A 23,997-nucleotide genomic window follows, 5' to 3' on the forward strand; every position below is an offset into this window, starting at 1 on the left:
TATCGCGACTTCGTCGCTTATTTCCAACGTCGTTTAGAAAAGACGTTGTTCCTAACTTATGCTGAAAGGCTTTTTTAGCGAATCGATTCCAGCACTTGCCTCCGGCTCGAGCTGGAAACCACTCATTCTCTAAAAAAGCATTTTAGCATGCGTTAGGAAAATAACTATTTTGCTCTAAACAAAATAGAAACAGAAGCAAAAATGCGTTCACATATTGTATTTGGTGGTTTAAATGGATGGGAGATTTTATTTATGGGATTTTATTATTGTGTAAGTAGAGCAAGTAGAGCGTCAATGACAGTTTAGTTGGGTTAACAAAATTGAAGTGTTTCCGAACTAATTTTGGACAGTTTGTTTACCTCAATTCAAGCGCATTTTCTAATCATTTTGCGATCGGTCCAATCGACTAAATAAGGTAGGACTAAGGAAGAGTTGACGAAGATTCACTTACGACAGTGAAAACATTTATTGTTTGTGAATTAAGAAGATATTCGCGGAACACAGAAACAAAACACAAAACTCAAAATATCTGTGCCTCATACGTTGAAACATTTTGAAGACGTTGGGGTCGTGAAAGTGTATCGAGCGTTAATAAAATGTTGTTCCAATTGGCCAACGTTTCAGTGCGACCACCAGCCGATCACTTTATTTAAATTCTTCTTTGAGGTTATGTCTGTAAACAACCCCTTTCTCGCCCGTTCTACAGATTAAACACTGACCATGTTCGGTACATCGGGACTGAATACAAGCTCAACCTTTGGCAATGTTCAAACGGCTCCCATCAATCCGATGAAAGATTTCGAAGTTGCTTCGCCGCCGGACGATACTGTCTCAGCGATGGAGTTCAGTCCAGCAACGATTCCACAGAACTATTTGGTTGCTGGAAGTTGGGACAATAGCGTAAGTCGCTTGATGGGGCTTAAACGTTCGACAATTTTAAATGAGAATATTTTACCGTTCAATGCAGGTGCGGTGCTGGGAGGTCGAACAGACGGGAAAAACTGTACCGAAACAAATGAAAACTATGACTGGGCCGGTATTGGATGTTTGTTGGGCAGATGTAAGTGTCAAAATAATTTCCATTCTACAACGGCACACTCTTTTCGGGGAGAGTGTGCTGCTGTTGAATGGAGGCTATTCAGTAGTGGGACACTTCTGACCCATTTTGAATTTTCTTTCCTTTTCACAACTTAGGACGGAACCAAAGTATTCATTGCATCGTGTGATAAGCAAGTCAATTGCTGGGATCTAGGCTCTGATCAAATGGTACAAGTTGCACAGCATGATGCTGCCGTCAAAACATGCCATTGGGTAAAAGGTTCCAACTACACATGCTTAATGACCGGATCCTGGGATAAGACTCTTAAGGTAAGTCAAACGTGAACTATTAGCTCCTTCATCAACGATCAATCATTTTGCCATGCTTAGTTTTGGGACACTCGTTCACCGTCACCAATGATGGCCATAAATCTACCAGAACGTTGCTATTGCGCCGACGTTGATTACCCAATGGCAATTGTCGGAACCGCTGGACGAGGATTGATTGTGTATTCCTTGGAGAACAAACCCACCGAATACAAGCGACAAGAAAGTCCGCTGAAATACCAACATCGGACCGTTGCCATTTTTAAAGATAAGAAGAAAACGCCAGCAGGTATGAAGCGATGTCCTCACATTCACATCCGGAAAATTAATTGAGTATTCGACCAATTATTTCAGTGCCGACTGGTTACGCATTAGGTAGTATCGAAGGTCGTGTAGCTATCCAGTATGTGAATCCGGTCACAACCAAAGACAATTTCACATTCAAATGTCACAGAGTGAACGGACAGAGTGGTTATCAAGATATTTACGCAGTGAATGACATAGCTTTTCATCCGGTGCACGGAACACTGGCGACTGTTGGCTCGGACGGTACATTCAGTTTTTGGGATAAAGATGCGCGCACGAAGCTTAAATCATCGGAAACCATGGAACAGTCGATCACGAAGTGTTGCTTCAATGCAAACGGTCAAATATTTGCCTACGCTGTCGGCTATGATTGGTCCAAGGGCCATGAATATTACAATCCGGCGAAGAAAACTTACATATTTTTGCGACCATGCTTCGATGAACTGAAACCGAGACCGCCATCATAATTGTACCATCTGACCATTGCGAGATTGTCGGTGAGATTCGTTTCTGTCATTTTTGGTTGTTCCAAAAGTTTCCAATTAAATTATCACTGCAGTTAAATGTTGTATGGATTGTCAGCTATCGCTACCGAACGACACGTATAAAATAACAAGAATTTTGAGTAAATTTTTTGGATTTTTTTTTTTATTATTTTCAATTCTACTCATCGCGCTCACAACAGTTCTCGGAAACTAAACTCTAATGATGACCACCGTCATGCCCATGACCATGGCCATGTTCATCATTGCTACTCAAAGCAAATTCAACTGCAACGGTGGCAACAGTCAATGCCAATCCGAGTGGTAAGCCTCGAAACATGAATTTAGCCAGTCGCCTGTTGGTTGTGCTGAATTCTTTCACATTGTAGCGCCATACTTCGTTCCTGTGAAATGATATTCATGATAATCAACAAAACAGTCTTTTACTTGCCACCCGAAGGTTGCAAGAACACTTAAATGAGAAACTCGAATTCGCATTCAACAAAACAGTCTTTGTGCTGTTTGGAGTTTACAAGAACTCTTCGAAGTGCGAAGTTCGAGTGGTTGCAACAGGATGCGAATTCGAGTTTCTCATTTAAGTGTTCTTGCAACCTTCGGGTGGCAAGTAAAAGACTGTTTTGTTGAACGAGAGAAGGGGACGAAAAATAATTGAATGGAAAAGGTTGACAGCAGCAGCGTTCGCTTTTAAAATTAGAAAAATGGAAGGATAAAGCACCTTCATGACCATGAAGATTAATTGTGATGGTAAGAAGAATGTCGATGATTTCGCTTCGAAATTGGAAAGAAATTCTGTGATCTCTGGAGAAATCCCATTACTAAGTCACACATCTTGTCCACAGGAAAAATTCAATTTTTCGACAAATTTTCCTCAGTCACTGAAGCTAATTAACCTTCTTATTGTTGATATAATACTTTCGATGCTCAAAAGTCACTGAATCGCTGGAAGGTAATAGGAGTTGTACGCTTAAATTCGAATATGAGCATAATAGATCAAAGGTTCTAGGTATATGGTCGAAAATGTCAAATCGAAAGCATATACTAAAAGGGAAGGTGAAAGGTCTTGTTGATGCCTATCAACGAAAGGAATATTTATGAAAATCGGTTCATGAGATTACTTGGAAGAATTGGTTGCAAAGTGAAAGTTACATAGTGGAATGGGGTCAATATCTACGTTGTCTATACTTGAAACCACACATTCTACAGTGAAGTAGAGACGTTTCTACTTTTGACTCTAATTCACAAGGTTCGTACAAATTTGCGTCGGTGCATTCTTTTTGGATACGTTACGCATTAGGTAAGTGCATCTTACCATAGAAAAGTTTTGCACAAAGAGATGATGCAAGTAGGGTGGGTCGAATTTTTTATTTGATTTTATTTTAAAACGCATGATCGCTGGCCATATTTAAAATGGTCCAGAGAATCTTTTACAGAAGAAATTTTCATTTTAAACATATTTTCCCATGTTTAAAAAGCGGTTTTGTTTTTCGGTGTAATAGAGCGAGGTTGCATGTATATAGACTGAAAGACTTTTCTGATATGCGTAAGATGTATTGACTGAATAATGTAGCTTTAAATGGCAACATCATGTTGCAGATTGAGGTTCGGTCATTGTAAGTAAATTTTCCGACCTCACTCTAATACACCGAAAATCGAAATTGAGACATGGGAAAAACATATTTAAATAAAAGAGTTTTGTCTGTAAAAGACTTTAATTGCAATACCCTGCGAACACGAGAGATTATAGCCCTCGCCTTCGGCTCTTGGCTTCAAACCTCCCTGTCAAAATAAAAATCTTCAAACAAGGACGTAATGTGCTATTTTGGACCGTGCTGAATGTAACCAGGGGTCAGGTGTTTTAAAATAAAGTGAAACGAAAAATTCGACCCATCCTACCCGTAACAAAAATGAAAGAAAAATATCAGAAGCGTTCTTACTTCCTTTTATCAGCCATCAGCCCTCACACCGCTCTATGTACTGTACATTAAAAATCGATGTAAGTCGACGGGTACTTTCATACTATGATGAGACTATGACCGGCAAAATGAATGTGAGAATAAAGCTATTTTTATGGCAAACAGCAACTTGTTTACCCGTCTCAAAATGCTATAAATCTTAGGTTGAACTTATAAGCGATAATTTTGCGATAAACCAATTGTGAATCCCAGGAAAGTTATTGAAATAAACAATGAGACAAATTCATTTCCAAAGAAAATATTACGAAAGAAGCGAATGGAGAACACTTAGTGAAGTTATTTAAAGATTAGATTATATTGCCGTAAGGAATCAAATAAACAATCAAGTAAACAACCATAACCGCTAGTATTGTGTTGCCTGCGTAGTCCTAAAGATTTAAGGCCAACACACACTAGCATCTAATGCCAGTTGGGAATATGATATTTCTATTGTTAAAACCGGTTTTAATTGATTTTAGCCGATTTATACAATAGAAATATCGTATTCCCGATGACACTAGATGCTAATGTGAGTTGGCCTTTACGCAAATCACTCATTGGCTAGCAATAGTTTGATTCTAGTCATGTACGGAAGAAAGATTAGTTCGGCCGATTTGAAGGGAGATGCTAAAACAGCAGGGATTTTTTTTGGAGAACATTTTACTGTATTTTTCCAAAAATATTTCTTCAGATATTTAAGGAAAGCATGGAAAAAACTAGGAAAATTCAAGGAAATGTGCCAAACGTTTTCCCATAAATAGTCGCTGTAAAACAGACTCTGATTTGGGAAAAAAAATAATTTCACTAGTTCATCAACTGACATGATTGGACGCAGTTTTAAGTTGATTAGGCCGATCGTAGCCTTTGTCTTCAGCGTGTGATGACTTCACATTCGCCAAAATAAAATGTCCAAACTGGCACGTAATCTTCATTTCTTTATTGAAATAGAATGGAATAGCTAATGTACACTACAAAGCAGTGAACGAATTTCAACATATGCAGTCGACCATTCATCGTGCTGAACAAAACAAATCAACATTTCATTTCCATGAATGTCTGCAATGTCGGACATAGGTGATTATAAAGACGATAGAGATTTTGCTCATTCTTTAGAGAGTTTTACTGACTAGGGAGAAAAGTTGTGAAGATTAAAAAAGGTTCATTCAACTAGCAGTTGTCATAAAACTTCGGAAGATTCTTTTTCCTATTTTCGACAATTCTCGGTATAACAGGCACTGACAGTGACAAACCCGAGTATTCAATAATCTTAAAATTAAGGTAAAAGTCTTCGTTGTACATATACCATATTATCATCCTAGTGATCAGTCAGTACACTCTGCTCCTTCCATACAACGATTGGAAAAGCTCAGTAGTATTGACTGTTGGATATCATGTCTTAGCTGATCGCACTAACTGTGATCCCTGTCTAATTGCACTTTATTCACATGACCATGTCCATATCATCCCATTATACTCATCACAACCATGTCAAACCACCGAATTTTCTGAGTCAAGAATAATTTGATTATCATACCGTAGCCATGGATCCTTCAATCCTCGTCTTGCCAGCGCCTCTTGGACTTCCAATAATTCTTTAGAATCGGCTACCTTGTAAATGTCAGCTTTCGGCACTTTATACGGAGCATGATGTTCCCCATGGTGACCATGTCCACCCATTTTGTCTAGAAATGGTAGAAATGAAATTGATCAGCCGCGATTGCAACAAAACAATAAAATTCGATTTGTTTTTGATGAATTGACACAATAACCTCAAAGTTACATAATTCTGTGATTGTGATTTAATTGGACAATTATGATGTTATTGTGTAAGTTGTGTAGTGATTTGCTTAAATCATAATTACATTTTGATTAGGCTTTCGGCTACACCTGAGCAGAGCACCACGAAAAAAGATTTTTCTTTATTTTTCTATTTTCTTCGACGAATGTAATATTTTGCTCCACTCTGTCAAAGTGGTGATGACACTTTTTGCGGCTGCGTTAACATTTGAACCAAAAAAATCCTTTGCTGGGAGCAACGGTATTGAAAAAAACCGGGAATGATTCAAAAAAAAAAAAATTAGCTCTACGTCTGTCTGTTCATTTGACATGGCTAAAATGTCTAAACAAACTCTATACTTCATTGACTGAAAATCCACCACATGCATCACAAAGAGCAACGTTTGACATTTACTCGGTGACAACATTTCTGACTGAATGATTAAATCAATACCCTTTCTAGCAAACAAACTTTGTCTTGACGCTGTCAAAATATCACCTTATTCCTTTGTTTGGAGAATCATACACTGTTGACTAATTTCTAATTTTACATGTAAAATGCAGAGGCTGCGTTGCATTTTTATCACCTTAATAAATGTAGCTAGGTTGCTAGAGAAGGTATTGATAAATGAATTAAATAGAATTTAATTTGAAAATAACACCGAAGCGGTTCTAAAAGTTGTACTCTTCGAAATGTGTTATTAGATTGTATTATATGCCCTCCGAAATAGAAAGTCCTCACTCGTTCTACAGGAAAACTCGGTTGGTCTGTAGGAGCACCACAATTTTTTTTTCAGTACTTCATTCTTTGAGCTCTATTTCAGGTGATATAACTTCACTCTGGTAAAATATAGATAAAATGTCATGGTTATAGATTCACACATAAATTAATAGAGTGCTGACATTAGAAATTTTGTGACGAAAAGTTGAGTTTTCTCAGAGAAGCTTTCCAACAAATCATGCATTCCTCCAACGCACTTCAAGCAAAAGTTTTATTAATGACAGCTGTCAAATAGAGTACTATGTTGTATGAAAAAATTTTCCGAATTTTTTTACAGTGCAAAAATGTGTTCGATAGTTCAGTACCCTATTTAGAGTACCACTCATGCTTGAAGTGCGTTGATTCCTCCTATAACTTACATAAACCTTTGAAACATTTAGAGTTTGAAGAGTCATCGATGTTCCCAGTGAATAAGGCGTTTCCAGGTTCAACTCAAACACGCCAAAATATCATAGACGATAGACTGGGAAGCACTGACTGGGATCGTCGATGAATTTTTAAACTCTGATAAATCTAAAATTGTGTTTTCTAAAGACGAACACACTGTATCAAATTTTTTTTCGAGCCTGTCGGTCAGTAAACAACCCATTTTAGTTTATCTGATAAGTTATGGGAAAATTTAGATTAGTAGGAGCACAGTCGAAAGTTTCCATCAACTGTGTTTTCTTGTTTATTTTATGGTAGAAAGGCTCTTTAGTAAAAAGTGCGATTGAATTCAGACTTTTCGGTGTAACAAATATTTGTCAAATGACATTTTGTGTAAGTCCGACACGTTTCACTTACAAAACAGATACACAAATTACTATTCTCTATTTACAGTTGATACTGAAAGCCTCATGAAGAATTGCAAAAGATATTTTCCTTTTACGAATTTTGCAACTAACTTCAGATGCTGAAGAATCTATCTTAAACAAAGCAATGTACAAAGCATAACATTTTTCTCGTTTTTTCTTCTATGTGGGAATTCAAAAAGAGTAAAAAAATTGTTCCGACTTTAGATTTTATATCAAAATTTACAAACAACTTTGAATGTAAATAATTTGTCTACTCGAATTCTAGCCAGCAATGTACACATTTCGATTATTTTTCTTCTTACCATCCACAGACGCCACATTTCCATTTTCATTGCTAGTTAATAATTATGCTCCGTCGAGTAATTTTCTCACATTAGAGACATAATTATTATTTCTTTTTCTGTTAGATCAATAAGATAAACAATAAACATACTACACAGTATTGTGTATCATCTACTTCATACATAATTGCTATCTGTTTATTGTATCGGTCAGAATGATACAGTAACAGTTACATTTTTAACACATAAACAGTGAAAGTAACAAAATCTGATATTTAAAAACTCAATTCTTAGATAAATATACTGTTGCAATCACCGATCTCGGGCGTTGTGTTTTAAACTAGGATCAATACCCACGGTTGGTTGGTTTGAAACGAGATTAAATAGGGACCGCCGACCACCAATAATTTTTTTTCATGAGTGATGGACAAGAACATCACACAGGAAAAAATTAGCCCGAACCCCTGAGCCGTTTCTGAGAACCAGTGGATGCAAATTTTAATGGGGATCGGTAGAGGGAACAATTCTAATATCTTCTGTGTAAAAAATATTGCTTTCGGTCATTTGCTCTCGGAGCAATAACTGTTGAAAGTCAAAATTTCACCATTTTCGAAGAGTAATATATCCCTGACAAAGTGACCGACCCAGCCAGTTAAGATTGATTCTAGACGCGGTTAGTAAGCTCTTTCGAATGACGAAAAAAAAATTGAAAATATTCTTCTATGTTACATTTTCAGAGAAGTTACTTTTTCCGCTACCCTCGGTGAAATTCGGTCACTTCTGTACCCTTCTGGTAGCTTTATTTCAAACTTATTTTTCACTGATATTGTAGCCTGAGGAATAAGCTTTTCAACGATACCAAACATGCCATACTTGATCCCCAACAAGTACTGTTGATGATTCAGTTTTTCAATCGAAGTCACTCTACTCGCAAATCTGAAGCCCTCGAAAACGAAATTATTAAATTTCAAGATAATATTACAATTGAATGTCTTTTACTCAATTATATGTATGGTACCGACTCAGAGAGTCATTAAAGTCCAATTCTTTTCAAAAAAATTTTTAAATTTAATAATTTCGTTTTCGAGGGCTCCAGATTTTTGAGTAGACTGACTTCGATTGAAAACTGAATCATCAACAGTACCTGTTGTGGATCAAGTATGGCATGTTTGGTATCGTTGAAAAGCTTATTCCTCAGGCTATAATATTAGGGGCAAATAAGTTTGAAACAAGGCTACCAGGAAGGTACAGAAGTGGGCGAAATTTCACCGAGGGTAGCGGAAAAAGTAACTTCTCTAAAAATGTACCATAAAAGAACTTTTTCAATTTTTTTTTCGTCATTCGAAAGAGCTTACTAACCGCGTCTAGAATCAATCTTAACTGGCTGGGTCGGTCACTTTGTCAGGAATATATTACTCTTCGAAAATGGTGAAATTTTGACTTTCAACAGTTATTGCTCCGAGAGCAAATGACCGAAAGCAATAATTTTTACACAGTATATCTTAGAATTTTTCCCTCTACCGATCCCCATTAAAATTTGTGATCAGGCTGTGTCTGACTGCTCGTGGTAGCGCATCCACTGGTTCTCAGAAACGGCTCAGGGGTTCGGGCTAATTTTTTCCTGTGTGATGTTCTTGTCCATCACTCATTATAAATATGAAAAAAAAATTATTGGTGGTCGGCGGTCCCTATTTAATCTCGTTTCAAACCAACCGTGTACCGAGATACATTAAATATAAAATTACAGATTTCGTATTCCCTTTGCAAGTTAGCCAAAAGGTAATCTGCACTTCTTATTGCATGAGTGTTTTACAGCATCTTTCTTTTTGGCCCGTCCATCGTGATTATAATCACTTTTACTTCTTTTTTTTAATCCATTGCTTAGTGCTAGACATGGGATCTATTACTTTATTTGTCATGGCATACATTTCGCTGTATAAATAAGAGACTACACTGACCTCATCACTTATTCTCGTCAGAAACTTGTTAACAGATGAAAATGTGGTAGGCATATCATTGTATTAAGTGGCTAGAAAGCCATCGATAAATTATTGGAGCTGTTCTCCCCAAACGCTATTCTAATTTTCCCAAAATTGAAAATATTTCCCAAACTTTGAACGAGGTGAAAGTGTTTCTTTTAAGATCCCAAAATACGCAAAGGTCTTTATTAAGAAATCATTGAAATTTATTAGCTGTTCTCCCAAACTAACTTTATCTAAAATTCAAAAAATTCAAATGAATCAGGTGTGTTCTGAGTGGTCTGTCTTCTAAAGTTTCTCCTGAAATCCTAAGTGTTCTAGCACTGCTTGCATGCTACGAAAGATTTCTGAATGGAGGATACTGGTTTAAAAAACGTTTTTTTTACCGTGCGCACTGTTTTTAACAAAATATTTGCATTCCCTAGTTACTACTTCGTCTACACCAATTGCTTTTTTGTGGAGCTGATCAAAATATCGAGATTTTCTTGAATGATATCAACGAGCTTCGAACAATAACTTCGAAAACTTTTTATGTTTTTCAAAAGAGATATAGTCCACTTTATCCTTTCCGCGAACAGGTCAGATCGACCTAAAACCTAAAGATCAGATTAACTGAATCTGATTAGAACTGATCACACCCTGGACACTTCGACAAAAAATATATGTGAATAGCATGAATAATGTCACACTCTTGGAACTGATGCTGAATTGAATATTTTTACCTGACCTGAAATCAGACGACGAATACCGAATCGTCATCTTCAGGTGTACCTGATAACTGACCTGGTTTACCTGATTTGTTTTTTAATATCATGTAATTTCACATCGATTTATATTTCAGTTTCAGATCAAAGTGTTCCCTGAAATTTCCAGAATTGACCTGGTCTGAGTCTTAAATTTTTCATGAGGGTAGAAATGGAGAGGTTAATTTTATCCAATGGCAAGCGTACCGTAATTCTCGATATAACTTTTAAATATCCTACTTCTTCTGTTGAACGTATAACCTATGGTGTAATAGAAAATCTTTTACTTCACTAATTTTAGCACACATTTTCTTATACGAGAGAATCCAAGTGAGTAAGTTAATTGCTTATTTCTTGAGTCGCATTCGATAACAGATGAGCAACAGTTTCTAAAAGGATTTTTAAAGCGCTGATATAATCTGCCTCGTAATTAGTCCAATTATTTGATTAAACTTTCCAGTTAAATGTCCCCCCACATTGACAGAACAGTCTATTAATTGCCGGCACTTAAAACTCTCTTATGTGTCAATTCGTTTCGATTGGATTGGAATATCATTATCCAGAGTCATTAACCAATTTAAGTCGAAGCGAAAGAATATTTTTATTGTCGTCGACGTTAACGACATTTTTATTTTTCATAATTTTTCTTTGTATGGTTCATTTTTAGTTTAAGAGTAACCAGTAACAATATCAAGGCATTAAGACATCTTTGACTTGAAAATGTTATGTATATCCAAAGAGAGATATAGACGGAGAGAGGTTTTTTTTTTCGTCTTCGTTGAATAGCATAAGAATTTAAATGCAATGAACAGTCATGAACAGTATGGTGTGTTTATATAGTGAAACTGTTATATCGTTATCGGAAACACATACAATATCAAATACATATGCAACTCGATCTAATGTTACCGAAAATGAAAGAAATAATTAAAAATAAAAAAAGAAAATTAGTTTTAAACGAAGCTTAAGTGTTCGTGAACCGACTACTTAAATTAGTTGGAAATTTCACTCTGTGCCGTCAACATTAAATTTTAAACTTTTTGAAGTCGTTACAGTCTTGCAGACTAAATCCAAAGAGTATAATAATTGTGGTGTGACTGTACGATTAAGAATACTCATTAATTTAAGTGGAAATTTGATTACTCTGAGTAGTAAATCGCTGATTTCTGTAATTACATTTTTTTAAACTTTTGTGAATCGATCTGCTGCATTAAGTTTATAAATTAAATATGAGGGAAATTGTTCATTTGCAAGCCGGCCAATGTGGTAACCAGATCGGTTCGAAGGTAATAGAATTTTGGTTCTAGATTTTTATATTTTAATTTTATCAAAGTCCGGGGAGTGGAAAGAGTGTCACAGTTTTTGGTATCAGAAAATAATTTTTTCGAATAAAGGTGCTGGAAGGCTGTGGTGGTAAAAATGTGAACTCTGCTTAATTTTGAAAAATATATTCGTGAGCGGAAATTGACTAATTTTGCAATTTAGTTTATCTTTTCGAAGTTAACGTAAATATTTGGCTATAAGAACTACTATAACCTTCACTCTTCATGAATCATTTTCATTAAATTGGATAAATGAAATATTTGGCTCACTACTCAAAGTTTGAATTCTAAATTTTTAATTTAACGATGGTGTAAGGATCTGATCAAATTTAAAAAAGGACCTGGTATCCTTTTAGAAGAGGCAAGGGTGTCGTAAAATGATCATCGAATCTATTACTAAGCTTGTTGAATAGTTATTTATGCAACAGAATGATATATTAATCACCTCGTTCAACAGCTACGAACAGCATGATAAGTCTTTTATTACCTGCCCCATGTGAAAATGGACCATTAGATGGTACTTTTCTCTTTGAGAAAATGATCTATTACATGAGGAATATTTTCGACTTACATTAATACATTGGTAAATTCAATCGTGTTGTTGAATAACTTGCTTCAGTAACTGTTTTTCGACAAGTGTAGTGGCATACCTCGCCTGTTTTTAGACAAGTTTAGCTGTATACCTACACGAATATACAATAACTAAAGTTTAGTTAGTAAACTACCCTTGTCGAAAATGCAGTTACCTCAGCTGGTTGCTCAAAAAGCTGACTTTTGAGTTAGCTTTTATCAGAAAATGGCTGCTTCATGTGCTAGATCACTTTCGCAGCATCAACTGTAATCTACTGTTTAAGGCTCTAGATGGAACTACAAGGCAACGGAAGACTTAGTTTTCGCGACCAAGTTAAGAGAACTGTTTCTTTTTGTTCCGAAATCTATTACTTCATTTGTTTAATCATTCGCTTTGATATTAAGGAGAATACGCGATTGTTTTTTTTTTCGTCGTCGTTAATGTCAAATGACAAGTCATTCTAAAATGAACTACAAGCCGTCATGAAGGGTTCACTACTTTCAGCTCACCGCAGATAATTATGAGCTGTTCAAGGTGTGAACTTTTGTTTGTCCGTATTTTCACTCATCTTTCGTCTATTTATCGACGGTTTTTCCTACTTTACAACGATGTGCATCTTCCTGGCATAAATATGAAAATTTTCGTAGAAAAGTTAAACTTTAGCCGGTTTGGCAATATACCAAATTTCGGTCCAATGTTTCGGCGTTAGTAACGAAAACTATGTGTAACGAACAATTGGTTCAAATTCGATGAATATGAAAGATATACGAAGCATGTTGTTGTCACTAAAATATAATTTATCGACGCGTTCGTTGTGTGTATAGATCATCCTCTCGAGCCAGACCTTATCGCTGCAGTTCCTTTTAATAAATTAGTCATTGAGTCAATGATAAGCGACCATGAATGTATATTGTTCAACAGAAAGCGATTCATTTTACACATTTTTTATCTTGTTACAATTGACGAATTGTTTACAATTTACTGAGAAATTGAAAGAATTTTATTTTATACTACAGAGAGTTATCAGAAAGCACCAACGTAATGGCGCATTTGGTGTGGTTTTAGCTCTTTAAATATTTTGATAGAAAAAAATAATTTATCGAAAGAATTAACGACTAGAGGCGGAGATCTTAAAAATGTGTTGTAGGGAGTGTAAGAAGCGTCTGAAATATTTCAGTCTTCTATACCGAATATGAAGACAACTTTTCTCTTATAATCTCCGAATGCATATTATTCTAAAAATATATTCCACTAGACTTCTGCAGTTTCTTCTAAGCTATTCAACTTTCATATCATTCCACTTAACGTCGTTGGAAATTCATTTAATAATTCTAATTTAAAAATCTGACTCATACCGTCACACAATTGTCTCGTGAGCCGCATTCATGATGTTATAACCATGGTACCACATATATTTTCGTATATTATTAGTACACATATTTTCCCTATTTATCATTCGCTTTGGGTTTCCAAAAAGATTTCGCTGCCACAGGCAATTTAGTTACCATAAAATTTTATGTTAAAAATAGCCCGAAAAGCGACACACACGTGGACGAAATCTATTTTCAGGGAATATAAATGTACGAAAAGTCGTTTTTCCAGTTGGTATTGTATCTATGCATGACATGATATTTCTTGCGGATGCACTTAAAAGAGCGAGAAAATTTTTTACAGTTTTCAATTCAAAATTATTTCACCTATCAGCTAGCAGCTCGTAAATACAAAAAAAAAGGTAAACGACTTTCGGTTGTCGGTTGCCCACTTTCTAATAAAAAAAAACTTTCCAGAAAAAGCGTCAGCTATAAATAATATGAGTCAGCACTATTAATGCATCCAAAATGCACCATTGTGTCTTATCTCACCTTAAATGAATGCAACCAGCAATGAAAGAATGCATCTCATCGTTCACACAAAGTGTGAATAAATTTGATACGAACATGGAACATTTTCATATTTTTAATCGAACGAGCTAATCTATTTCTCTTGGGCTTATACACGAACGTGTTGCTTAATTTCCATACACAATTTACCTTGACCGTTTCGTTTGAATATTTCTGATTTTTTCGGTTTGATTTTGAATAAATGTCCGATTGAAATTCAATAATATGCCACGTGTGACTGGTGATGACTGGCGGAGTTGTAATTATGTAAAATTGAACATAGACCTCGACATAGACTCATGTCCTTCTTGCAAGGAAAGCAAATAATTGGTGGGCACACATAGAATAACAACTATCTTGTCGATGAAAGAGAATAGTGTTCTACAGTCCTGTCACAGAATCTCATTGACCGGTTAACGACATCAGAAACAATATTCATTTATTTACCGAGGGAAGTAAATAGGAAATTCCAACAAGAGCTCGAGTTGAAATTTCCTATTTTCTTTACTCGGTAAATGCAAAGATTTTTGATAGGCTCAAGGTGTGATACAAAAACATAAAAAACAAAGGTCACAGTTCGGGTGAGAAAATTTCTATTTTCTACTCTGTCGAAACAAGAGGCGAGAAAATAGAAATTTTCTCTTCCGAACTGTCATCAGGCAAGGCTACTCCAAAACGTCATTTTCTTATGGCCTAAGGTAGATCACACCACACATATGTAATAGTTATTTGTTCAACGAGGGAAGAAAAGTTGGAAATTGTATTTCTAGGGGGACAAGACCATCGAAATAAAATTGTCAACCTTTTTCCCTCTCTGTGAACAACTAACTATTTCGAACACTACCAATCAGAGGTACAATTAACGCTTTGCTAAAGTGGCCGATACTTTCTAAGAAAAGTACCGATGGCGACGCCCACTACCAAAAATTTAAACTTTTTTTGTCGTCTAAATTAGGTCGTTGTTCATAATATTAAATGAGGTTTGGTGGTTCGGTTGATTGCTGATGTATATAATTAGTCAACATTTCTTGTCTTCGTAGTTCTATTCATGCATGACATTAATCATTTATACGAAAATCACTAATATGAAGGAAACGATCATTCCTAATACATGGTAATCTGATGATATAATTAATGTCGAGCCTGCGACTTCCGACTGTATTTTGTTACGTTCAATGTTACAACATAATTGGCGGAGAAATGAGTGTCAGAACATTTTTTGAATGAAGTATTCATTTGTTATTGACAACGTCGAGAAAATAAGTCACAAGGTCTGGCAAGAGATCCCTTGCATATGTGAAATATGTGGAACATATTGCAGTTATGGATTTTAAATCTCAAACGAATGAAGTAGCAGATTTATCGCAGAGTATCGCAAAATCTGTTTTACAGTTTTAGACAGTTTCTATTACTGTGAAGGACTGATAAATCTATTGAGTAGAAACATGTGCTAGTTAAGCATTGATAAAGCAAGACTATCGTAGATCCAAACTCAGTAAATCCTTTTGCACATTGGGCTACAATTTCAGCGTACTAGTGTGCCCTCTTAACTCTATCAATATTTAACAACAATATTATTTGTGCTGTGCCTATCAGTTAAAACTCGTTTTCTTTTCCAGTTCTGGGAGGTAATTTCCGACGAACATGGCATTGACCCAACAGGTGTCTACAACGGTAGCAGCGATCTGCAACTGGAGAGAGTGAGTGTCTACTACAACGAAGCATCGGGTAAGCTTTGTAATACATTCTTTGGTGCCTTGTATCCTAAAACGTTTTAAATTCTGGTTCAGCATACTCCAGTTCAGTCAGTGGCAAATATGTGCCAAGAGCAATCCTGGTGGACTTAGAACCGGGAACAATGGAAGCTGTTCGATCTGGTGCATATGGGAGACTCTTTCGCCCAGACAATTTCGTTTTCGGTCAATCAGGTGCGGGAAACAATTGGGCGAAAGGTCATTACACTGAGGGTGCTGAATTAGTTGATTCGGTGCTGGATGTAGTTCGAAAAGAATGTGAGAACTGTGACTGCTTGCAGGTAGCATTATTTGAACGTTTTAAACACAGACTGACTTCAAAGCGAAATAATTTTGTTTTTGGTAGGGATTTCAACTTACCCATTCACTTGGAGGTGGAACTGGATCGGGCATGGTAAAGAATTTCCCATTTGTTTTTAAAGTTTTCATTGGACACGTTTTCAATGGTTCTCTTTCAATTAGGGTACATTGCTCATCTCAAAGATCCGTGAAGAATATCCTGACAGAATTATGAACACCTATTCGGTTGTTCCATCACCAAAGGTATCCGACACTGTAGTCGAACCGTACAATGCAACACGTAAGTTTCGTAGATTTAATGAACTTATCGCCTCGACTGTAAAGATATTTGTTCTAGTGTCTGTGCATCAATTGGTGGAGAGTACTGACGAAACGTACTGCATTGACAACGAAGCTCTGTACGATATTTGCTTCAGGACACTGAGGGTGGGCAACGATATTTCACTTAAATCAATTTTCATACAATTAACGCCCTTTCCTACTAGGTATCCAATCCGAGTTACGGTGACTTGAACCATTTGGTTTCATTGACAATGTCTGGTGTGACAACTTGCCTACGTTTCCCTGGACAGCTTAACGCTGATTTGCGAAAATTGGCTGTTAATATGGTGCCTTTCCCTCGCTTGCATTTCTTTATGCCTGGATTTGCTCCTCTAACTTCCCGAGGTTGCGTGGAATACCGAGCATTGACTGTACCAGGTAAGCGAATTGTTATTTCTATGGAATGATCCGACTGAAATATCTACCGTCATAGAACTCACTCAGCAAATGTTTGATTCTAAAAACATGATGGCTGCATGCGATCCACGGCATGGTCGCTATTTAACCGTTGCAGCAATTTTCCGCGGTAAGATGTCAATGAAGGAAATTGATGAGCAAATGATTGCTGTTCAAAATAAGAACAGCAGCTACTTCGTCGAATGGATTCCCAACAATGTGAAAACGGCAGTGTGTGACATACCACCAAGAGGATTGACAATGTCTTCGACATTCATTGGAAATACAACTGCTATACAAGTATGTGAACGATGAAACGACCACACGGTCCAACAATAACGTTTCAAATTCCCTGTAGGAACTCTTCAAACGAATTTCCGAACAATTCTCTGCTATGTTCCGTCGAAAGGCTTTCTTGCATTGGTACACCGGTGAAGGCATGGACGAAATGGAATTCACCGAAGCTGAGAGCAATATGAACGATTTGGTCTCCGAATATCAACAGTATCAGGAAGCCACAACGGACGAAGATTTCGAGCAAGAAGAAGCACTCGAAGAGGTTGAGGATTGTGTATGAAATGTACTTCTGTAGTGGAGTAGCTTAAGTATTTGGAGCATTTATTAAACTAACTTTTTACTACCAGTGGCACTATCGGAGATTTTTCTTTGGTTTTTGTTACAAATTTCTTAAATGGAAAATGTCGAAGTGGAATGTCAGGGCAGGATATGATCGCTCGAACAACATTTCGAAAGTTTCAGCTCTTTAAGAAAGGATTCTACAACTACATACGTATTTCGAAGAAAAAACATCTAAAAAGTCATAGCCCATCTACACGGGGGTGGGTACGAGATCTCGAACGCTATGATTGGATATTACTTAATAATGTAAAGAAACTGAAAGAAATCCCTTTCGTGTTCGAGAAGAGAATAGAAAACCAATAAAGATTCTGCGATCATTCTTCCTTCCATCCATCGACTGCAAAACCACTACTCTACCTTGTAAAACAGCTGATATTATTCTCAATAATGATAGGATTTGATAACTGTTATCTTAAGAAAGACACACAGTGGGCTATAATGAACCGAATTTTCTTGTCCGATCTATTACTTCATTCGATATAAGAGACTAAGGAATTATCGCCGATGAAGCAAAGATAAGACCAATGGTTTACTTATTCGTAAATTGTACATGTTGCACGTAAAATTTTACGTTTTAGAAGTACAAAGTACGTACCAGAAGTAGAATGATCAGTCCGAACGTAAAATGTCTACGTCTAATATGTATATCGAAAATTTCCCTTTTTTGCGTGTGATTGACATCCGTCGCGCCATCATGTCTTCTGCATATTCGTATCGTCGCGATGGCAACAATAGATACTTTAATCTCAAGACTATGCGTTTAATCACTTGATAGAATCTAAAGGAAGAAGAAGAAGTCAATGGAAAGATGGTCAAAATTTAGAATAATCTACGATCAACATTTTAATCGATCGTTACTGTAGTATATAAGAATCGCCAATACATTTATTAGTGCGCGAAAATTGTTAAGAAATTAAAATTTAATCTCTCAGGAATTACTTTCATTAAATTTCTTTTAGATGTTGTGTAGGGAGATTGTAGGAAGATTTTTTTTTTATTTTATGAGAAATGTTTGAAAATGTTTCAAGATTTGTTGCAGAGAAAAAAATCCCCATGGGATGAAAATATGTTCTTTATTCCATACTATTTATTCCTTATTGAAAATAATTGCGCACGAGACTAAAATTTTAATCTCAATTTTTTCTTTTTTGGGATCCAATTTTTTTTTTGAATGAAGTGGACAACTTCTACATCTGATTTCACCCAACAACGAAAAAAAGAAGTAAACACGTCCTCTCCGAGGACGTCTCCTCGCCCAGTAAATGGTGCAGCTGGTATGGCAGATTGACCGGTCTACTGTTGAAAATCATAAGAACCTATATCGAAGTGTCTGTCTTTTCTGGCAAAATTTTCGCCGAGTGTTTTTTGGACCATTTTTCGCTCTGTTGAAATGGTTCTAATTTTTTGAGTGGCCCGTTTTACTCAATTTCAATACAAGCGAAATGGCAAGAAACGAAGCGTGTGACACCATTATGATTTAAAGACCACACAGATTTTCATTCGAAATAGAATACAATCAAACAACTTGCTATCGCCTGTGTGAACTTTGAAATAGTATATTTTCAAATCGGTTGTAACAGCTTTTTTCGAGCCATAAATTGGCAAACTTTTCTCACACAATTTTTTCGCTAAATCTTTAATGGACGTCATTTTTCGGTAGAATGTAACGTATAAGAGCTGATTGTTAAAACAAAAAAATCTAACTACGTTTACGTTTACTGTTCGAATTTTCGGAGTTCCTTTTTTTCTACACTTGGGAATATTCATTCCACTGTCAATGTGATAGTTCTGGTACCTTTCACCGAATAATACAATAAGTGACATTTTACGCATACACACGACAACAAAAAATTTCCCTGAAAATCTCCATTTCCCCAACACAACCACAGAATTATACCGACACGATAAAGTTCAAAGTTATCGATTTTCCATAATGCATTGTTTACGTATAGCGCCGCCGGGTTTTCATCAGTGTTCTCAGTTTTAGCATGAGAGTGCGTATACAAAGTTCGATCGCGAGTACATACTTTTAAGCCACGTCAGTTTCGCGTGTATATAACACATCCGAGGGGGAAACTACGCGAGCAAATATTGGTACAAGTGTCATTTAATATTGGTATCAATATATGCCAATAGTACCCTATATACTATTGGCATGCATTTTCGTATATTGGTGACTGTTGCAAGTAGGAAAGCAGCGAGAAAATACTGGGACACACAGTATTTGCTATTGATGTCGATAGCCACCAATAGCCTCCAAAAGCCACCAATAGACTCCAATAATCACAAATAGCCAACAAATGACACCAATAGAAGTAGGTGGGACAAGATTTGCTAGGGCAGTTTCCCCCCCGAGCACATCTATGTGTTCATACTCGCAGTTTCATATACACTAGACGGGCATACACAAATGAAAAATATTTTCAAAATATCAACGACTCAACACCGAATAGTGTTCGTTTCACATGAACGAAATCTTAAATCTACATAATATACCTATGGCAGTTCTGTGTGTGTTAATACCTATCTACCTATCTACATTACAATACGAGAGTGTATGAATTTTTGTTTTTGCCATTGAGTCTGTTCAACAGTTCAACATTTTCAGTTTCGATTCAATTTTAAACGAGTACGCATCTTGTTTCGTGGTTTTTATTTTGGCTGGTTGTGAGATACGATTTTTCTTTAATATTGGAGAAACGCCGGATAGAAATAGCTTAAATATAACATCGGCATTTTGTGGTTGTGTATTGTATCTTATTTGAATTGCCATATTTCCTCTAACTTCTTTTATGCGTGATTTCATTTGGGGAAAAGGATTCGCTTTTTTCCGTGTGCTTTTTTTTGTTGTTGTTGGTTGTATCTGAACTTTTCTTTTCGTAGAAAATCTCGATTGGATAAATCGATTTTTCAAGTGTAACATAAATTTTCTGCGTTTCCTTTTTGATGAAAATCACTCTCGAGCGAAGTGATTTTTTTTGGTTGGAAAAATTAGTTATTTTTAGTTAGCCAAAAGTGTGTTCCGATTAGTGGCTGAAATATAATTGTTTTTCAAATCCAAAAAACCACCACACTGCAAAAAAATAATTTGATAGAACAAACTACAGAGAGATAGTGTGGGAGACTCATATTTTAATTCCAACGTTTCAAGGAAAAATGGATTTTTAATTAAAATTAATTTCGTTGAAATGCTTCACTTGACTATCTTCGGATTAATTTAGTGAGTTCAACAATTCGGAAAAAACATTTTTGTCGCTTTTAACATAAATTGTATTTATTGTGGAAACGAATTCTATTTTCGGCATAAAATGATTTATTGTGCCGCTTGTACCATGCTGTTCTATAATAAATTACATAATTTATTGGGCATGTAAGGAACTAACAAGAAATGACGAAACAGTCTAATGTTCCTCACAAGACCTTTTATTGAATCCATAGATTTATCGGTTAAAAAGCTTTTGATTCCATTGACAACGAAAGGATTTGAAGCATGAAATATGTTTTAGATGATCACACTGACAACTCCAAGTCTAAAGCCGTTTGAAAGCTCTATTGCCTAACAGACTGAAGTAAGGAATCATGCTCTTGTGAATACACGCTACTATAGTTAACTGTGTCCATCATTGATTAGCCCAACCTTCTTTTTATGTTAGCTTGATATTTGCACTAAGGACAGATGTATAGCACTGAGACTTGATTCTTGTTTATGGATGAACACGTGAACGTTTCCTTCGAAATTATCCTTTGACGCGAAACACACGAGCCATTCAATCCGTTCATGGGAAGATCAATAAGTAATTGTCTAGCCAAATAACTTCCACCTATTACAGCTGTTTAAACTGTCCTGTCTGTTGTTCTAATGTGTCTGTTATTCAATGTGTTTGTAGTTCTGTGTACAGGCAAACACTCTTTTCAACTATGAAAGCATTACTCCTCTGTTTATTTATAGAACTTATTGCTTTTGTAACAGCGACACAGTGCGAATAGTTTTGCATTTAGTCAGACTTATATACACACAAAAAAAAATTATTCGGAAAAAATGGAAAGAGAAAACCGAAATTTGTGTTATCAATAAAACATTAGATTTACAATCGCAGTATAAATCCATTTGCGGTCTCTTATCGCAATGGATAAGTCGCTGATTATAATACAAACAATCGTGCAATTTTGAGTACAAAAGAAATGTTCGTATCTCTGAAAAGACATCAAAAATCTCCGATTCATTTCACTCCGAAGGTGTTGTCCAATTGCACCATTGAACAACACATCAATGTTGTGCATATTGCCGTTGCTATGTTGAACAAATTATGTTTTTCAAAAGGCATGTGAGAGATTAAATACACCTGATACTGACACAGTAAGTCACATATCCATTATTGCGGTTTCCCTTTCAACATAATTGATGGATAAGTTGGAGGTTTTTATGTTATGTTAACATCAGAAGCTTCGAAATGCCATTCTTTTCTAGCCACGTCGTCAGTTTAGATGAGAATAATACGAAAATATTGACGGTAATGATGTCCGACCCTCGTTAAATTTCATTCAAATACATTTTCCGCCCTGTGTGCGTATAGCATTTCCAAACGGAACGACAGAACATGCAATGTACATATTTACATGCAAATGGTCACTTCACTATAGTGAAGCCTTTCCATATTATAAGACAATAAATCACTCGCTGATAATAATGTCAATGTTTGTATAATCAATATAGCTACTGCCATGAGACTTTATCGAACAACAATGTAAATATTGTTGAATTCTTGTGGGAAAGTGTTGTAACTTTTGATTTGACAAGCTTAAAATGCACTTGATAATAGGCAGCGGCGGTCATTTTATTTATTGTCAGTTGACTGCATTTTTATTGTTTTTTTTTCGTGTCGGAGATTGTGGTTAAACAGATAATCATAAAGTTAATATGCGACCACCCAGCAAATATAGCTACGAAATCTGTTACTTCTTTTGTTGAAGTCTTTAGAAGTTATAACGCCTTTAGTTTGATACAAAATCTTTTACTTCATTGTTTTGGACATAAGTTTTGATTTATAAGAGAACTCTAGCCTGTGTTTTGTGCTTATTTTAACGCTTCCTTGTCGATAACAGATGACCATGAACAACACCAGATTTTTAAATTTTAAGTATTCAATTTTCAAAGTATTGACGCCACCTGTTGTTTTTATGAGCGAGTGCTCCGAAAATTTGGCTAACTCTGGAACTTTATTGTCTTTGAAGGTCTTCATGAGCTTTTCAGTCATCACTACCCTTCATTGCCTGTGTAAATGATAGTTTCAACGTTTTCTGTAAATATATGAACTCAACACGGCAAACTATCATAAATGATTCTATCTTAACAAACTACTGACCGATTTCTCCCATCGCTGCAGCTTCAAATACTATTTTAGATCGAATTTGTTTGAACCAAATTTTACGAAGGACATGGTTACCATTGGTTACTTAGTTCCGAGCAGGGACAATTTTTTGTAAAACGATTTTTCATATTTTCTTGAATCTTACCACATTTTCATTACTTTTCCCAAAAACTTGAAGGAAAATTCGAGAAAATGTGCCAAAATTCAAAAAAATATTGGAAAATGTTTTCCCAAAAATAGTCGCAGGCTGCTAGTTTAGTAAGAACGATGTTATAATATGTTATTGAAAGCTATGACATTAATAAACATGAGCAAGTGGTCTTATTCATGAAAATGGAATTCTATTATCAATCAAAGATTTTTTTTCATGCCATTGCTTTAAAATTGTCTGCCATTGTCTGTTAAAGGTTAACAAACTTCATGAACAATATAAAAAAAACTTTACTTTCAAATGAATTTCTGATTCATTTATTGATTATCTCACACACAATTTGTGTGTTACGCAATGTCTTTCATTTTTCAAATCAAGTCTCAAGCACCATGTGTGTACAGTGGTTCAAATCAATTTTTTTGTATCATTACTTCACAGTTCATTTAACCTACATTTTTGTACATGTTTCAAGCGGGCTCTCATATTTAATTCTGATTTAAAACATTGGATGAAACACGTACGCGTAATTGTTCGAAACTGATAAAACTCATATCTCCACATAAATCGAGTTTTGAAGGTCGCAACGGTCAGTTTTGTTAACCTATCGGCCATGATAACAGTCTCTCTGCATTTCAGAGAAAAAAGTCTGTCATTTTTATTGCACTGTCACATAATAATCATACTCATTTCGGTATAATTATTAGTATGATTGAAAAACCGAAGCAATTGTTCGAAACTCAAAAGTCATGTCATTGAATAAATTCATTTATCGTTCGATTTTAATCGTGTGTTGTCGTATTTCTTGGAGACTATA

The 23,997-nt window shown here is 35.8% G+C and overlaps 4 protein-coding genes across 16 annotated transcripts in view; 3 read left to right on the forward strand and 1 right to left on the reverse strand.

Annotated features, from left to right (window-relative positions):
- The first annotated feature begins 254 nt into the window (after nt 1-254).
- On the forward strand, nt 255-2,301 carry LOC119071073 (mRNA export factor). The gene is made up of 6 exons (XM_037175711.1): nt 255-415; nt 707-900; nt 968-1,060; nt 1,195-1,368; nt 1,429-1,654; nt 1,720-2,301. Exons 2-6 carry the CDS (start codon nt 721-723, stop codon nt 2,136-2,138), a joined length of 1,092 nt encoding a protein of 363 aa, XP_037031606.1. The 5' UTR covers nt 255-415; nt 707-720; the 3' UTR covers nt 2,139-2,301.
- Nucleotides 2,298-6,118, reverse strand: LOC119071097 (NADH dehydrogenase [ubiquinone] 1 beta subcomplex subunit 3). The gene is made up of 3 exons (XM_037175742.1): nt 5,989-6,118; nt 5,661-5,808; nt 2,298-2,557 (listed from the first exon to the last, which is right to left on the reverse strand). The coding sequence occupies exons 2-3, from the start codon at nt 5,801-5,803 to the stop codon at nt 2,374-2,376; spliced, it is 327 nt and encodes a 108-aa protein (XP_037031637.1). The 5' UTR covers nt 5,804-5,808; nt 5,989-6,118; the 3' UTR covers nt 2,298-2,373.
- A 5,328-nt stretch (nt 6,119-11,446) lies between these two features.
- Nucleotides 11,447-17,670, forward strand: LOC119071068 (tubulin beta chain-like). Its single transcript, XM_037175703.1, has 9 exons — nt 11,447-11,766; nt 15,873-15,981; nt 16,044-16,288; nt 16,354-16,401; nt 16,470-16,587; nt 16,645-16,733; nt 16,793-17,006; nt 17,062-17,324; nt 17,383-17,670. Exons 1-9 carry the CDS (start codon nt 11,710-11,712, stop codon nt 17,599-17,601), a joined length of 1,362 nt encoding a protein of 453 aa, XP_037031598.1. The 5' UTR covers nt 11,447-11,709; the 3' UTR covers nt 17,602-17,670.
- Nucleotides 17,671-20,262: 2,592 nt separating this feature from the next.
- Nucleotides 20,263-23,997, forward strand: part of LOC119071060 — a 31,080-nt gene continuing 27,345 nt past the window's right edge. For 12 of the 13 annotated variants that reach the window (XM_037175680.1, XM_037175679.1, XM_037175687.1 and 9 more), the window contains exon 1: nt 20,264-20,405. The gene's annotated coding sequence lies outside the window, so the exon portion shown is untranslated. Of the gene's footprint in view, nt 20,406-23,997 lie in introns of all 13 variants that reach the window. The other variant, XM_037175684.1, reaches the window with a different exon arrangement.

The sequence above is a fragment of the Bradysia coprophila genome, assembly GCF_014529535.1.
Source record: "Bradysia coprophila strain Holo2 chromosome IV unlocalized genomic scaffold, BU_Bcop_v1 contig_106, whole genome shotgun sequence".
Lineage (NCBI taxonomy): Eukaryota > Metazoa > Arthropoda > Insecta > Diptera > Sciaridae > Bradysia > Bradysia coprophila.